Source organism: Carassius auratus, chromosome 5, assembly GCF_003368295.1.
Source record: "Carassius auratus strain Wakin chromosome 5, ASM336829v1, whole genome shotgun sequence".
NCBI lineage: Eukaryota > Metazoa > Chordata > Actinopteri > Cypriniformes > Cyprinidae > Carassius > Carassius auratus.
In genome coordinates, this window is record NC_039247.1 from 17,545,344 (window position 1) to 17,562,996 (window position 17,653).

Sequence of the window (17,653 nt, forward strand, 5' to 3'; positions counted from 1 at the left end):
CTATTGACTCTAGCCTATAATACAAAAGGTCAATCACAATCTCTGCATTTTTGTTATATGAAGGACAATTTGTGCTTTATATAAGTATTATTCCGATAACTATAATATTTAAACCATAAACCTCTGCATTGGGCCTGCTCATTTTTCTCGTAATGAGAGAGTATTCATTAAAGGAATGAACTCATCTGATTACCTGTATACATCCATAGATATCTTTTATTGAGAAACATCTGCACAGGGTGTTTTTAATTGGAGTAGCTACCATCTTTGCCATCTTAAGTGTAACTGTCTTTTCGAGGAGGACAGTGTTTTTATTTTATTTCTTTGTTGTGCTGAGCAAATGAGTGGTTGCTTCTTAATAAGCATGCATGCTTTGAAAATGAAGGAAGCAAGAGAGCTAGGAATTTAGCGTTTTTATATATACCAGTGCATTAGTGTGCTAGTTGTGAGGAGTGTTTGTTAAGGACCCGTTAAACAGCATTTGAGTTGTGCAGCTGCTCACACTTATAGAGAATATACAAGATTGAAAAAAGATCAAAATAAGGCTCATTGATGAAAACTGCAGTGCTTTAAAAGTTTATAAAATGTAATACATATTTTTTGCATTGTTTAGCATTCCATCCAAACATTGATTAGATGGTCTGAATCCAGATCTATTTTATTGGATGAAAGAAGGCATAGATGTGTTCCTAATATCTGTTTATGCAGGACTTGGTAATTGAAGTGATTCATTTGAACCTTATTTTGATTAACCTTGATTATTGTCTGTTTTTTAAACCACAGACTTGAATGTTTAAAGTAATTTGTGGATGTTTGTTTGAACTCTCAGTCCATCTAATGGAGGTCAGGACTGTCCAGGGGTCAACTATGAGTACCAGCTGTGTAACATAGATGATTGCCCCAAACACTTTGAGGACTTCAGAGCTCAGCAATGTCAACTTCGTAATTCCCGCTTTGAATACCAGAATGCCAAACACCACTGGCTTCCCTACGAACACCCAGATGGTGAGTTTGTCAGATTTTAAGGCATTGTAATTTGAGGAAATATGTTTATATTGTAACAGATAGTTCCTAGGTTGTTGTGTTTGCCATTTTGCTACGATTGTTTTGTACGCTGTAATGGATTATGAGATAACTAACAAACTGGTAAGGTTTCAAAACATTTTCATCTTAAAAATGTTTTATTACCTTAATTATTTATGTGATGAAATGTTGTGTAATAAGTGGTTTGACTGCACCGTATCCCATCTAGTTTGAATTTGCCACTTGCTCGCAACTGCAGTGTTCACAGAAGCTTTGCGTTCAAATATTTCAACGCAAATCAATATTTTGTATCTAATTATATACTTATGTGGCAAGTAGCCCTGTTATAAGCGAGATAATGTACATCCAGCTGGTTGTTATCGCAGAATAAAAATGGGTATGAAGGTATGCTTCATAAGTGTTTATTAAGTTAATTGATCAAACACTTCCACAAGGTCTCCTAATGTAGTCTATATTAGCACGTTAATATTCACACATTATATGTTAATTTTAATGCATTCCATTGCTATGTGCTGAAAGTTCTTTCATCATTTATTCTCCCTCATTTCATTTCAAAATTGTATTCATTTTTCTTCTCTGGAACATAAAAGGTCTGGATAAATATAAGGGTGTGTAAATAATGCCAGAATTTAGATTTTTGCATAAACTCTCCTTTTAAACATTTGTGCTATTTTTCTCTTTACTTTGATCCCATGAGAAGCAACTCCTGTAGCTGCAATGTGAAATCTAATTAGCATATGCTAAACATTTTATGGAGTTATTCTAATGGTAATATAAACCATTTAAAGTTATTATAATAAGTTCAAGAGTTTAATCGGGTGGCAGATGTTAGAACTGTGTTGCAAAGGTTACATTAAAGTCATTTTTAATGCATATGAATAATTAATTAGTTCAAAACTTAGAGATTAAGTCCTAAAAAAGCACATTAATTTTAAATTTACTTGAGTATTATATTATAGTGCTATTTTTTGGTTTATGACCCTTTAGATTGCTGAGCACATATTAACTAAGAGTTTTCCCCTCAATAAACTCCAATAAATTGCATATTGATAGACTAGTAAGTTTGTCATAGTAGTTATGTGTTATGTAGTTTGGGTGTGGAGTAGGGTTAAAGGATCTAGAATATGGTCATGCAGAATAAAGCGTTAATATGCTAGTAATATGCATGTTAATAAGCATATAGTTAGTAGTGAATAGTGTTTCCTAATCTAAAGTGTTACTGCTTGTTTATATACCAGTTTTATTGGTTGAATGTTATCACTAACTCACTTTGAATAAAGCTACTGGAGAAAAAAGGCACATACTGTAACTGAGTCCAGCTGTAATTTGTGGTGCTTCTTATTAAATAATATTTCTTCATGTCTTTCTATATTTTCAGCCAACAAAAGATGTCATCTTTATTGCCAGTCAAAAGAAACAGGTGACGTGGCTTACATGAAACAGCTGGTGCATGATGGGACAAGGTGCTCTTACAAAGACCCGTATAGCATCTGTGTGCGTGGAGATTGTTTGGTAAGCATTCGAATTTCATAATGTATTTCAGGTAATATTTGTGAGTTGTATGCTTCCCTTTCCATATATTACTGTAGAACTGATAAAAATGTATTAGCACAAACTAATATTAGCATGACTAGGATTTTTCTCATTAAGAACTCAATAATAGAATGATGTGCAACAAAACTTCACATTCTCATAATCACCTGATTAAAACAAAAATATCTTTGAAAGATCTGCTGCCATGAAAGTAAATACACATCAACACATATTTATCTTTAAGTCCATTGGCTGGCCATTTTCCCCACCAGCACAGAAATTATTTCCAGATTTGTCTGAATTCTGAATGTTGGTTTATCAGTGTCAGTTTATCTGGTTGCTATGGCTTTGCTTTTAGGAATTCATTTCTTAGACAGATGCACTTAGTAGATGCTCCCAGGGCAAACAAAATATCTTCCCTGCGTACTGATAGGCTTAGTTTTGTGCCTAATTGTGCTGTAAAATACACCAGCATGCAGTGTAGAGGGGCATTACCTAGTCTGACCTTAAAGTACACATCTGACTCACTGTACTCACTGTGTGTTCACAAAAATCCAAGCAAGACCATTTTAGAAATGTTCACACACTTCTGAAGAGGCAAAAATAAGTCAAAATATTTTAATTTTAATTGCAAGTTCAGGCAAATCTGTCACACTGTACATCCTTGTTATTTTCGGTTATACATTTGTGAGTTGCCTCTGTGGATTGTCGCTGAGCAACTGCATCTGACAAAGTACTGTGTACAGGATGAGTGCCACTTCACACTGACTGTTGTTTGAAGAATGGATCTCTCTGGATGAGGCTGATAGAAGTACATTGATTTTTGTAGATAGGATGGACAATGAATAGTGATTAGCTTTGGGGAGGAAATGATTGATAGTGTGTCAGCTAGTGTACCGATGCTTTAGGATTCATTTTCAAATATCTATTATCTTTCTATTAAAAGTTTTGTTTAGCAAACTGCTGCATTGTGTCTCATATTTGTAAATGTCATTTTGTACATTTAAATAAAAAGAAAAACAATTGCTTCTTGGTGACACTTTTTATGGATAATGCTTCAGTGGCCAAAATAGCAACATGGGAGATACTTCAAAAACTATTAAAATTAGCTATAGTTTCATAATATCAGATGCAGACATATTCAAAGATGAACGCTTGAAGTATTTTTGATGGTACTTCTTGGCTCTTTTCTCAGTGTGTCTTGCATATTCCCCTTCCCCCCTCTCCCTTTCTCCCTTACCTTCAGAAAGTGGGCTGTGACAGGGAAATTGGCTCCAGTAAGGTGGAGGATAAGTGTGGTGTGTGTGGGGGTGACAACTCCCATTGCCGAACTGTGAAAGGAACCTTCACTCGTGTGCCCAAGAAAGCCGGTAAGATACTTTCCTCTTTCCTGGTCCATCAGACAGTTCTTCATTCTATACTGCAGACCTGTCATTAGGTTTTAGAGTCTTCTAGGCTCAGGACACTTCTGGAGTTCACTTTACTTTGGGGGAAATAATGAGCAAAGTGATAATGCTGAAATGTTCACACATTTATTATTTATATACGATTTATTATATTAGATATGGCATCTCAGAAACTCCAGGTGTCTTTAAGAGTTTTATGGATGTGTTATTTATTAATAAGCATTATTATTTTAGTATTCTAGGAGACGTGAAAAATGCTTTAATTATTTGTTAGCACAAGTCTACTTTAAGTACTCATACCTTAAACCTCTTTTGTTTCAAAATGTATTTAAAAGTTGTAAACTGTGTCCAACACTGTATGAACTTATATGTAAATGAAAGGACTTTTGGCATATTTCATAGACTTTATGTGGGTATGTATGTATTTTCTTAATCGCATGAAATAGTACACAGGCAAAAGTTAGCATTATGGCTAGAAGAACTAAAAAAGCAGTTTGCTAAAAAAAAGAGAATGGAGATGAAATTAGGTTAGGATTGGGAAAGGTGATGAAATCCTTAAGGATAGGGTTTGGATTTGATCCGGGAAATACTTGGTGCATTTATTTGCAGGGATTGAGATCAGAGAAGTTTTACAGCAACAGAGATCAAAGGAACATGTAGCTGGAATTCAGTCACATTCATAATAGATATTGAGAGATTTAAAATGTAATAGTACTGTATTTAAGGAAGTCACAGTATATGAGGTTGTATCATATTAATAATACATTTATGTTTCAGAGAGACACACACACTTTGTTTTTAAATTTATTTATTACTCTGTCTCTCATTGTTGTGGTTCATTCAGGAAATTTTGAGTGTAGTACGACACATTGGGTTGTGTCATTTTACATGCGGCTCTCAAGGCCCCTACTTGTCCTATATTTTAGGCCCGTTGCTCTACATCTTCTACCAGTTAAATACAGATTCTGTATTTAGAACTTTGATTTTTATCATGATACTCCTACTCTGACACCACAGATTGAAGGAGCTGTTTTAGAGATTTATTTGATAAACACATTCACAAATAAAGAACATCTGTACAATTCTTGTCCTTTGTATATTATACATAAATTACCACACTCAAATGTCCATTATACCCACTCAATCTACATTTAGTCTATTCAGCCAAATTAGAGTTTTTGCGTACATCTGGAGAACTCCAATCATTTGTCACTATACTTCACTTCTGTTGTAAAGAACCTTAACAAATGGAAAAGCTGATGTCATAAATGTACTTTTGTTTAGCTTAGCAGGTAGCATATTCCATTTATAGCATATATTCATTGCTAACCTGAATAAGTATGAATGAAGCTGGCTAACGTTCCGCATGGAATCGATACCCCCTCATGTTAGAAGAAAGCAGTCGTGTTTACAACTTCCCTCTGCTGTCAGTCTGAAGGTCTGGCTACACGAGACTAGTCTGTTGTTAACATCCATATTGGAGATCCAATCATAAGTGGTGAGCAATAAATATAAATGTAAATCCAAAATATTTTCTGATTAGTTTCTTCCGGACTGAAACTAGCAAACACACTTGCGCTGCGCCTTGCGCCGGGTGTATTGTAGGGCCCATTATGTTTCATAGATAGCACAGGATCTGTTCATAATCAATATGATTATAGTGACTCACAGCCAAGTATTGTGACCCATACTCAGAATTCGTGCTCTGCATTTAACCCATCCAAAGTGCACACACGCACAGCAGTGAACACACACACACACACACTGTGAACACACACAGCCAGAGCATTTATGCTGCGTCGCCCAGGGAGCAGTTGGGGGTTCGGTGCCTTGCTCAAGGGCACCTCAGGCGTGGTATTGCTGGCCCGAGACTCGAACACACAACCTTAGGGTTAGGAGTCAAACTCTCTAACCACTAGGCCACAACTTCCCTTATATTCTGAAAGCCAAATATATACATTCTATTAAATGCAGTTTTCACAAAACTGATGTATTGAAATGGCAAGCAAAGAACCACTGGGATACTTGACGAGGGAGGATCACCTGTAAGCACAGAGACAATAAATATATTTTATTGTGTTTAGGAACTCCAAAAGTTACCTCAGGACTCACATTACCGTTCCATCTTGACTTTCTACTTTGCATACACACTGCGTATAGTCTCTCTTTAAATTCTGTTCCTGAGTTTTCAAAGACATGCAGGAGAGGATCTAGGTTTTGTTCTCACTCCTATTATATGTTCTGGTTTCCATTATTCAGGCATTCACCCTATCATGCTAAGTGCAGATCAGCTGATCTCTGTCATTGACGCTTTGTGACAATGACATAGAAGCAAGAACCATTGGCAGTAAATTCAATATGAAGTAAACAACATAATAAAAAGGACATTTTGTACCCAGGGAATCACAATAGATTTCATTATTATTCAGCAAACAGCAGTCAGGGATGAAAGCATGGTTTTCATCTAATTGGTTTCCTTAAGCAACCATCAGTTTATTTGTTTTATTATATTTGCTAGTTGTGTAGCCCTTAGTGGGAGCTTGAGGTTTGCACCAGACCGCATTTAGCCTAAAAATAGATTCCCCCACTGTGATAGCATTTTCAAAATACATTTGTAATTATAGTATTATAATTTCAGGATGTTTAGGCACATTGTCACTGTGTCTGGAAACAGGTATTCAATTAAAGCGCCACAAATTCCAGTCACAAATATTTCCTTGTCTGCAGGGACTGTAGAATCATAATTTGATCATGCATTCAGATGACCAATTCAAACTTGCAGACACACTTGTTCTTTGATTCTCACTTTAATGACGTAAATATAGTAATAAAAAGAATAATAAATCAATATATACAAGGAATGCATTTATTCTGTGAGGATGTATTAAATTGAGCAAAAGTGACAGTAAAGACATTTAATACATGACTCTCTGGAAGAATAAATTCTGATTGGCCAGTCACGGCATTCCATGGTGTGTTATTGCCCGATAACAACCATCGTCATTAGCAACGGCGAATAACACTGCTCATCTGTGTATTTGAGGCCAGCGCTTCTTTCACATCTCTCATATCACACCACTTCTCTCTCTCTCTCTCTCTCTCTCTCTCTTTTCAGCTTATTCTTATATGCAACTTATATGCAACTCGTCTTGCAGCCCAATTATCAACCTGATTTACTGTCAAATTAAACCAGAGGATTTCAGTATAAATAGAAAATATGCGTTAAAGTGTTCATCTTGTTTCCAGAATGATTGTTGTGTATATTTTAATTGATTTAAGATACTTAACATGTAAGATTTTAAAATGCTTTCTTGTCAAATAACATTAGCAATCATAACAGAAGCTGTGTAATGAGTTATATGACTGTACTGGCTTTTTTTCTTAAAGATTATTACTTTTTTACTGATAATGGCTTCTCTGCCCATCCCTGCAGCACAATTATAGTACTCCTGAAATTGTTTCTTTATACCTGCATGAAACCGCACAAAACCTGTCACAATATTGTCACAATGCATATCAACATTTTCTTGCTTGTTCTTCCAACTTGCATGTATGTTGATAAAGATATCTTGTCTTAAAGCAATGGTTGTGTATTGGCCTGATCAGTCACTAGAAAAGTTAAACACTTCCCCATTTGTTCAGAATGTTTGGGCCACTGGTGGCTTTTATAGTTAGATTTTTATTTTATTATTATTTTTTATATGTATCCCATGAGTCCTCTTGCTATTTTGTCCCCAATTTTTTCCTTTTTAAATTAGCTGATGATCCATGTAGTAGTTTTAATAGCATATACAGTAAGAATAGAACCAAATGGAAAATATATTAAAGGGAATAATTTCCCTCTATTAATCCTATTCGTTTAACTTAATGGTGTATAGACTCATGTTTAGAGAGGAACCCAATGCACAAAGGGCATAGGGCTGACATGTTTATAATGGCCCTGGAAGAGCAGCATATACAGTAGCTGTTTTTGTTGGGAACTATACTATGCTATGCCTCTTCTGAACCCAAAAAGACATAACGCCACTGAGGAATCAAATAATTGTAGCATAAATATGCAAATCATGATCTTAGGATAAAGTATCATTGTTTCATTGCAGTTATTTACAGAACTGCCTAATTTGACTGTTACATAGACATACAGTCACAACAGATCCTCAAAATATGTCCATATGGCCTGCTGTTTATTAACAAGGTGGCATACAAGCCTGTACAATTACATTAACACACACTAATGCTAATGCATAATGAAGCACAGCACTTGCACAGATGGCAGGACAATTGTGTCTAGGAATAAGGATTTGTGTTTGTGTGTCAGTGTTGGTTTTGTTGCATTTGAAAGACATGGCATGTGGCATAATTGAGTTGATGTACATAATAATAAGTCTGGCTTTTCAGATGTGATTCCACGTGTGTTATAAATAATGTGCAAACCTTTTAATTAGCATGGTGTCACGTGTTATATTTGCTTGTGACAATGAATGAATGTTTCATTCTGGCTCTAACCAGAAATTGCATGATGTTTACTTCCTGACTTTGTCATACGGTATGTCATAATGGATGATTGTACACAATTTGTGATGCTTTATATCACAAATTTTAATGACAATTCCTTACACTGTACTTTCTTAATATCATTACTACATTTAACACGTTGTTTGCATGAACTAAATCAGCATTTTGACCTTTCTCTAACTCTACCTTGTTTTTCAATCAATCACTTTTTTAACAGGAAAAAAGTTAAGCAAGAGATCCCAAAAAGAAATCCCTGTGTTGGAAAACACAACCTGCAAGTATCTTATATTGTCTAATTCTACACTTCTCTGCTGTAGTACTGCTGTGTTTTGCATTGACTCTAGCTTGTAGCTTTTAAGCAATATTCAGCAGTTTATCTAAATGAAGCATTTGAAGAATGCTAATGGTTACAACAGAAAATAACTTTGATTCCCTGGCTTTGATTAGAAAACTCAAGGAAAATCTAATTTGCAGTAATGCACTTACAATGGTTGCCCAAGGGGTAAAGGTATTGAATAGCTTAGAAGCAGAAATGCGAAGGTCATACTTTTCTTGAAGCACTTGAATTATTCATTAAAATTGTTCTGTTTAAATCATCCTTTTGAGGTGGCAACCTTTGATTCTGCATTATCAACACAATTCCTGTGTGAAATTTATTCCATGTATAACCACGTTTTATGGTCAGTTTCTTCCTTGAACTAATATTGTTGTGTAGATGTGAAATTTGACTGTTCCAACCTTTGAAGCACAGAAAAAGTTCTATGATAGTAGTTTCATGCTATTATACAGTATATATATTCTGTGACTTTAATTTTAATGATATAATATTTTAGATTTTAAATATTTTTTGTGGTGTTGCACATTATAGATTTTAAATGTAAGTACATTACTGTGCAAGTGTTTTCCTTTGTTTTTGTATTAAAAAAAAGGAACAGATTATAATTATTTTCTCTTGTGACAGACAGCATTCCACAGATAAGATCAAGTTAAATTTAACTCAGAATCTTCCTTAAAGGTTTGGCATAAAATTGATGTGTGGTACAAACTCAGCTTGATTAAATGCCCAATGAAAACAATCCTTACAACAAACCGAAGTTAATCTAAAAATGTAAATAATTTACACACCTTCAAGTCATTCCAAACCTGCTTGCATATGTCTGTTGCATTCTTCAGAATGTCTCCCTTTTTTGATTCCAAAAAGGTTTGGAATGACATTAATTGATTTTCATTTTTGGTCACCTATCTCTCTAAATAAAAAGGTCCTGAAGAGCTTCGTCAAAAAATGGCCATATTTCATTTTAATATAATAAATAAATAAAAATATGGAAATAGCATGAAAGCAATAGCATACATAGCATAAATCTCATAGGATTAGTAAATAAATATGCTCTCTTTGTCTCTCTCCCTCACACACACACAGTGTTCCTTCCCCACCACCATCCCACAGTATTCCTGTCCATCTTCTTTAATCTCCCTTTCACAACCCATTTTCTATTCCTGCTTATTTTCTGCCGATGTCTTCCTGTCCACATTAATCGATGATAAAGCGTCCCAGCAGACGTTACCTTAAGTGGCTCGATCCTACATTGTAACGATTCGACTCCTGGCCACCATTTCACATCACACGTGTGTCTCAGACAGGCGTCATGCTGCTAGAGATGCCTAGCTTAGAGACATTTAACATGTCAATGACAATGAGTGTTGGGCAAAATGACGTAACGAACCCTTCTTATCCTAAAGGGAAAACAAGAGGAGCCTTCATGCTGCCGAAAGGAGCTCGCAATGTGTTTCTGAATGAAACAGAGGATTCTAGAAATGTGATGGGTGAGTGGTATCACACTTTGCGGAGGAACGGGCATTGGTAGAGAAGGCATCAGTGGTGTTTTTGTGTTCTTGTGTGATGTGTTGCTGACTCAAAGCTCCTCCATTCAGCATCCTTCTCAATTAGTTTTACATAACAATCGTCCATGGTCTTCACTTTTCGCTGGACATTGTTATTGGAGCTTCTGAAGGATTTGTCATCTATTCGCATGGGTGTGAATATATGAAATGAATGGATGAGGAACCTTCTGTCATGATTTGAGGTTTGTCCCATAGGCTTGTCATGACCCTGCTTGATGGACAGTTACAGTATTCCAACTGTTCAAATCTGAAAGCTTTAGTAATGTACTCCTGTAGAAATGCCTTCTAGTGATGCCCACCTCTGCAAAGATCAAGCCGTAGTAGAACTTCTTAGCTAACTAATTGCTTCTGCTGTCTCTCCCTTTGCCCTTTTTCGCCATTGCAAAGGTTACCTAAAGATGTTTCTCATTCCTCCTGGGGCTAGACATGTGATCATACAAGAACATGAGGCTTCTCCTCAAATTCTTGGTAAGTGATATCTGTCCTTGTCTATCTCAAGCTTAACAGCAAGAAGATCAAATGCATGCTCATGTATTCTGTGCCTGTTCTGGGTAACTATGCTCAGTGAATCCATATCAACCCAATACACACCATCATATCAATGTATTCATATAAAAGAGCTTGTGCATTTGACTGGAAGTGCATTAGACGGAATTAGACTCACAGATTTTAGAGACAACCGCGGTCTACCACAATTTGTCCGTGGCATTGTGAACCACTGTCCTAAAACCTGAAAGCCTTTTCAAGCCGTGGGCTCATTTTGGAATTGACGGTGGATTTTTAGAATAGCTGATTTAGGAATGAATCGTGTTTCACATTTTGTTCCACAACATAAAATAGCTCAAACAGGAAACATACATAATGTTGTAGAACAAAACATGAACCTTTTTGGACCATTGTCTTCATTCTATTAATTTTGAAAACTCAGTAAAGACAGAAATGATCACTTTTTAATGCACATAATCGAACCAGATGCTTTTATTCCAACAATATTCCCCTTTTTATAAGTGCTTTTCTGTGAATATAGGAGTTTGAATATTACTCCTCTGTAGTTAAGCTTTTAAACCTAACCTTTTTTAATAAGTTAGATAATATGTTCACAGTCTGACTTTACTGTCCAGGTTAACCTTTCAAGAGGTCTTCCAAAGGTAATTCTGTTTCAATAATACTTTCCTTTGGGATTTTTTTATAGTTTATTCATGCAAATTGCAGTTATCTATATATTTAGCTTAACTGATTGCAATAATTAGATTCCTTCGCAGGTCTAAACACCATAGCAACACTATAATTAGATTCAAGTAATGTATTTTACATGTGAGTTCCATAATAAGAATCTGATATGGCTTGTAATGCAGAACTGTTTTCTCTCTCTCTCTCTCTCTCTCTCTCTCTCTCTCTCTCTTTTTTGTACCACAGAGGAAATTCTCATTCTTGGGTGAATTAGCCTTTTAAGGTTAAGATATAGTAGATATGTTGGCAATAAACACAAACTCATCATGCTAAACATGTAGGAAATCAAAGGTCAACTTTGATTTCATGCATCAAATCTGGCCTAACACTTAATGTTCATTATTATAAAAAAAAATTGCGACAATATTCTTCATAATTAGTATTCTGGAAACCTAATCTATTTTTGCACAATTGCAAGTGACATTTGATGACTTGCAGAAATGGTGATTGTCTTGACATCTGCGACTCTGCGCAGCTGTTCTTGTAATCACCATTTACATTCAAGCGAATGACCACTTAATTTCTCTCATGCTCTGAGCCAGAATGTGTCACTACTTATTTTTGTCAATATGTCAGTCAAATTGTCAAACTGTCCTCCTCCATACACTTGCCATATTGTTAAACAGCATATACTGTAAGCATATACATCATGTTTCTGAATAATTCAGTAAAGCTTTCAGAAATTGAAACTGCTCAATAAAACGCTCATTGTTTTGTAAGTTAATTGTCTAATTCAGTGGCTGATATGATGACTTAATTGAACAAGATGATTCAGATCATTCTGTTAACTTATTCCTGAACTGTTGAAGAGTTGTAATTAATCCCTAATTGCAGCTGTCAAGAACCAGGCAACAGGGCATTACATTCTCAATGGCAAGGGAGAAGATGCGATATCTCAGTGCTTTATCGAGATGGGAGTGGAGTGGGACTACCTAATTGAAGATGATGTCGAGACTCTTCACACTGATGGTCCACTACATGATGCAATTGTTGTTCTGGTAAATAAAACTTTCTCTAATCTAACTGTAGCCTTAAAATGAGATATGTGATCATGTGATATATTTAAGTATTAGCAACCCTTGATATAAAGGCACCATATTGATTATTGGCCAATATTTTTAATTTATTGGCTTATATTTAAGCTTATAATGGATATTTGATGTTGAATCTCACTTCCCGTTTTAACATTTGAAATACCTTTGCAGTCATCTGATATTCACTTCAAGTTGATATTGAATTACTTAAATTATTAACACTAGTGATTTAATAAATGTACAGAAAGTAATCTTATACGGAGCCCCGCACATGACATTCAGGAAAAAATATTAGGCTAAATTGTGCACACGATTTACTAATTCGTTCCCTCAATGTACTAAAATGTGCACACCATTAATATTGCGTTCCCTCGATTTCCTAATTAGTTTGCTCGATTTGCTAAATTGGGAGGTTTTTTTTTGACTTTTTAGTATCTATTTAGACAAATTAGTCTAACAGTTAAATGTTAAATAATGTTATTTTATTATAAGCCATTTGTTGTTTTTCTTCATAACATGAAAATATAATATTATTAAAAAATATATTATTAGATGTTGTTTATAGATATCCTTGAAAAAATAGATGTACCTTCCCTCCGTTCACATTTATATATATATATGCATTTAGGGTGCAACATGAATCAAATTAAATAGATTTACTCCTTTGTCAAAGGCCAGTTGTGCAGCAGCATATATATTCCCTTTGATTACATTAATTGCGTTAGAACTAAGTGGGATGGAAATTGCTTGGTTGGCCATAGCAACCTTTATGTTATTACATTTTTTTCTATAGTTGCTTTTCATTCTCCTTTTGGTATTAAAACATTCAGTCTTCATTCTTTGATTGCTAAAAAGGAATTATGGAATTATTCTGGATTATGCTGAGCAGTCCATCATTTGAATAAGTATGTTAATGAAAATGCAAGGCTCAGTTATCATGACTTGCCTTGGCAAATATAAAAATGAAGCTATGCAAAGAGCCTTACACCTCCCCCGCAAACAGTACAGGATACTGTACGGTGTTTCACATCATGCCTCAGCATACACCATACACCAAAGTCACTGCTGATGTCTGTAATTTTCCCCTCCATGTTCATCACAATCAAACTCAAAGCAGCAGACTTCCCTCTTGGACATTTCTGACTGAAGAAAAAAAAGCTGCTATTTGCAGTCTTTGACATCTGTAAGAGGTGTTCATATAAGATTGCTGCAATTGACCATTTATAATCAAGTATACCACATATAGAGCCACATAACAAGAAGCACTAATGACCCATTCAGACTTAATGACTTTAATGGGGTCTCATGGACCCTTTTCACATTTCCGGGTTTCTCAGCAGCAGAAGCCATCTTAGTTTGGTAAACTTCTATAGCAGTGAATGGGGGACTACCACAAATATAAATTTTTCATCCTCATTTGCTCAAACAGCAAAAGAAAAACCACACGATAGTGTACTCATGAAACATAGAGAGAGACTGATAACGTCAGTCAGTAGAGAGAATGATGTCAGACTGTAGTAGATACACCCTCGCGTTAGCATTTTTTTTTTTTTTTTTTTTTGATGCGAAGGTAATGTAATACAAAATATATTTATGTTATGAATGTACATACAGTATTGTTCAAAATAATAGCAGTACAATGTGACTAACCAGAATAATCAAGGTTTTTAGTATATTTTTTATTGCTACGTGGCAAACAAGTTACCAGTAGGTTCAGTAGATTGTCAGAAAACAAACAAGACCCAGCATTCATGATATGCACGCTCTTAAGGCTGTGCAATTGGGCAATTAGTTGAAAGGGGTGTGTTCAAAAAAATAGCAGTGTCTACCTTTGACTGTACAAACTCAAAACTATTTTGTACAAACATTTTTTTTTTTCTGGGATTTAGCAATCCTGTGAATCACTAAACTAATATTTAATTGTATGACCACAGTTTTTTAAAACTGCTTGACATCTGTGTGGCATGGAGTCAACCAACTTGTGGCACCTCTCAGCTGTTATTCCACTCCATGATTCTTTAACAACATTCCACAATTCATTCACATTTCTTGGTTTTGCTTCAGAAACAGCATTTTTGATATCACCCCACAAGTTCTCAATTGGATTAAGGTCTGGAGATTGGGCTGGCCACTCCATAACATTAATTTTGTTGGTTTGGAACCAAGACTTTGCCCGTTTACTAGTGTGTTTTGGGTCATTGTCTTGTTGAAACAACCATTTCAAGGGCATGTCCTCTTCAGCATAGGGCAACATGACCTCTTCAAGTATTTTAACATATGCAAACTGATCCATGATCCCTGGTATGCGATAAATAGGCCCAACACCATAGTAGGAGAAACATGCCCATATCATGATGCTTGCACCTCCATGCTTCACTGTCTTCACTGTGTACTGTGGCTTGAATTCAGAGTTTGGGGGTCGTCTCACAAACTGCCTGTGGCCCTTGGACCCAAAAAGAACAATTTTACTCTCATCAGTCCACAAAATGTTCCTCCATTTCTCTTTAGGCCAGTTGATGTGTTCTTTGGCAAATTGTAACCTCTTCTGCACATGCCTTTTTTTTAACAGAGGGACTTTGCGGGGGATTCTTGAAAATAGATTAGCTTCACACAGACGTCTTCTAACTGTCACAGTACTTACAGGTAACTCCAGACTGTCTTTGATCATCCTGGAGGTGATCATTGGCTGAGCCTTTGCCATTCTGGTTATTCTTCTATCCATTTTGATGGTTGTCTTCCGTTTTCTTCCACGTCTCTCTGGTTTTGCTCTCCATTTTAAGGCATTGGAGATCATTTTAGCTGAACAGCCTATCATTTTTTGCACCTCTTTATAGGTTTTCCCCTCTCTAATCAACTTTTTAATCAAAGTACGCTGTTCTTCTGAACAATGTCTTGAACGACCCATTTTCCTCAGCTTTCAAATGCATGTTCAACAAGTGTTGGCTTCATCCTTAAATAGGGGCCACCTGATTCACACCTGTTTCTTCACAAAATTGATGACCTCAGTGATTGAATGCCACACTGCTATTTTTTTGAACACACCCCTTTCAACTAATTCAACTAATTGCCCAATTGCACAGCCTTAAGAGCGTGCATATCATGAATGCTGGGTCTCATTTGTTTTCTGAGAATCTACTGAACCTACTGGTAACTTGTTTGCCACGTAGCAATAAAAAAATATACGAAAAACCTTGATTATTCTGGTTAGTCACATTGTACTGCTATTATTTTGAACAATACTGTACATCTTTTAAAAAATGCTAATACAAAAACCTTGGAGGATTTACAATGCTGGTGGCTGTTAAAACGCATCATGTGAAAAGGGTCTATTTGATTTTCTTGCTGTTGAAAATTATATCAAGGTGAGTCAGTACAAATACATGAATCAAACTTACTCTGAATGTGCTAGTTTGCATAAAGTTAAACCTTTTTCATCACTGGCCACGCCTACATTTGGCGATGGAAATCATCAACACTCAAAATTTTTGTCACTATTGTAATTCACCCTCTAAGATGATATGATTTTCAGTCATATTGTTTACATGCACACCAGAGTCTGGATTCATGAAACATTCTTAAGAAGAAATTTCTTCTTAACTGCCATTTTCTTCTTATTTCTTAACTTTAGAAAAAATAAAAAATAACATTTTGTATTCCCAAATATTCTTATCTTTTTTCTTAAGATTGTTCTTGAGACAAAACCTAAGAAAAATTCAAATTCTTGAAAATTATTTTCTTAAAGAAATCATTGTAAATAGCTTTTTAATTTTAGGACAGCCCAAGACTTGTCTTAAATCCCAAACAGTAAGAATAATTTATTTGGTTATTTCAAATTATTATTTTTTACATGTATTAATTATAACAACAGTTACATATAATACACAGTAGGACTAGCGATGTGCACAAGTTTTCTGAAGGGACAGCGATGACTGTTAATGTAAACATGATCAGTTATGATAAGCCTATATGTGACGCTACTTTTTACTGACTTCAAAACTCAGCAGCAACTCTAAAATGAGTCAGATAGGGAGCTTTAATTGAACGCTTTTAATTTTAGCTTATAAATCTGACATAATCTTTGGTAGTATTCCGCGCATATGAATGTGCAGGACGCATTTGCTATAGAAGCGTGGACTCACATACCGGAAGCGTTCACTCAGATGAGAGTGCAAAAACACAGCACCAAAATGAATTAAACATATCGCTGAAGCTTGAGACAGGCTATTTTAAAAGTAACTGTTCAAAAACACACCGCATTAAAAACATTAGGCAAGACGCCATTCAAAGTCATGATGAAAAAATGTTGTGTGCTTATTATGATTATTAAGGTAATCTGCAGGAAGTGCAAAAAGACAATACTGTGAGTTTATCAGTGCGTCATGTATTCATTCAGATAATGGCTGGTATTTTCTTCTTACGAAAAAAAATAAGATGTTCTTAAGAATATATTTGAGAACTTAATTAAGAGACCAGCCTATATGTTAAACAAAACGTGATTAGTTATAGAGAGAACATGCTACGATTGGCTTGAGGAGACCGTGACAATAGACTGAGTCCATAAATTTAGTTGATTTTCAGCTTCTTGATGCTAGAACTGTTTCAAATGCAAAGCGAGTGATCCACAAATGTGTGCAGTGATCTACATATGTACAGAACGCAATTCACAAGTCATAAATGGCAGGTAAAAATTTACTTGTGAATATGTTTATTTGCAAACCATTTTATTTATTTGTGAATTTAATTAATGTGTGTAAAACTCTGAGGTTTAGTTGTTGATCTAATTAAATTTTTTTGTCAACATGTTTCCTTTTTTATAAATCTCTGTACATTTGTGGATCTATTATATCTGCAACATTTCTACCCCCATAGAGGAATCAATTGATGATACAGTATATGTTTATATTAAAGATGTTATACTAGAGTGTCAAAAGGATATGCATCATAAATATTTAGCTTTTTTTTTTTTATTAATGTGACTGTTTTTCTTTC

General features: G+C 35.2%; 1 protein-coding gene across 1 annotated transcript in view; it reads left to right on the forward strand.

The window, feature by feature from the left end:
* Window positions 1–17,653, forward strand: part of LOC113079115 (A disintegrin and metalloproteinase with thrombospondin motifs 3-like) — an 89,903-nt gene that overhangs the window by 58,532 nt on the left and 13,718 nt on the right. The window contains exons 13-17 of the mRNA XM_026251322.1: window positions 830–1,005; window positions 2,423–2,556; window positions 3,824–3,947; window positions 10,788–10,868; window positions 12,465–12,628. Coding sequence (XP_026107107.1) covers window positions 830–1,005; window positions 2,423–2,556; window positions 3,824–3,947; window positions 10,788–10,868; window positions 12,465–12,628 — 679 coding nt within the window. The remainder of the gene's footprint in view (window positions 1–829; window positions 1,006–2,422; window positions 2,557–3,823; window positions 3,948–10,787; window positions 10,869–12,464; window positions 12,629–17,653) is intronic.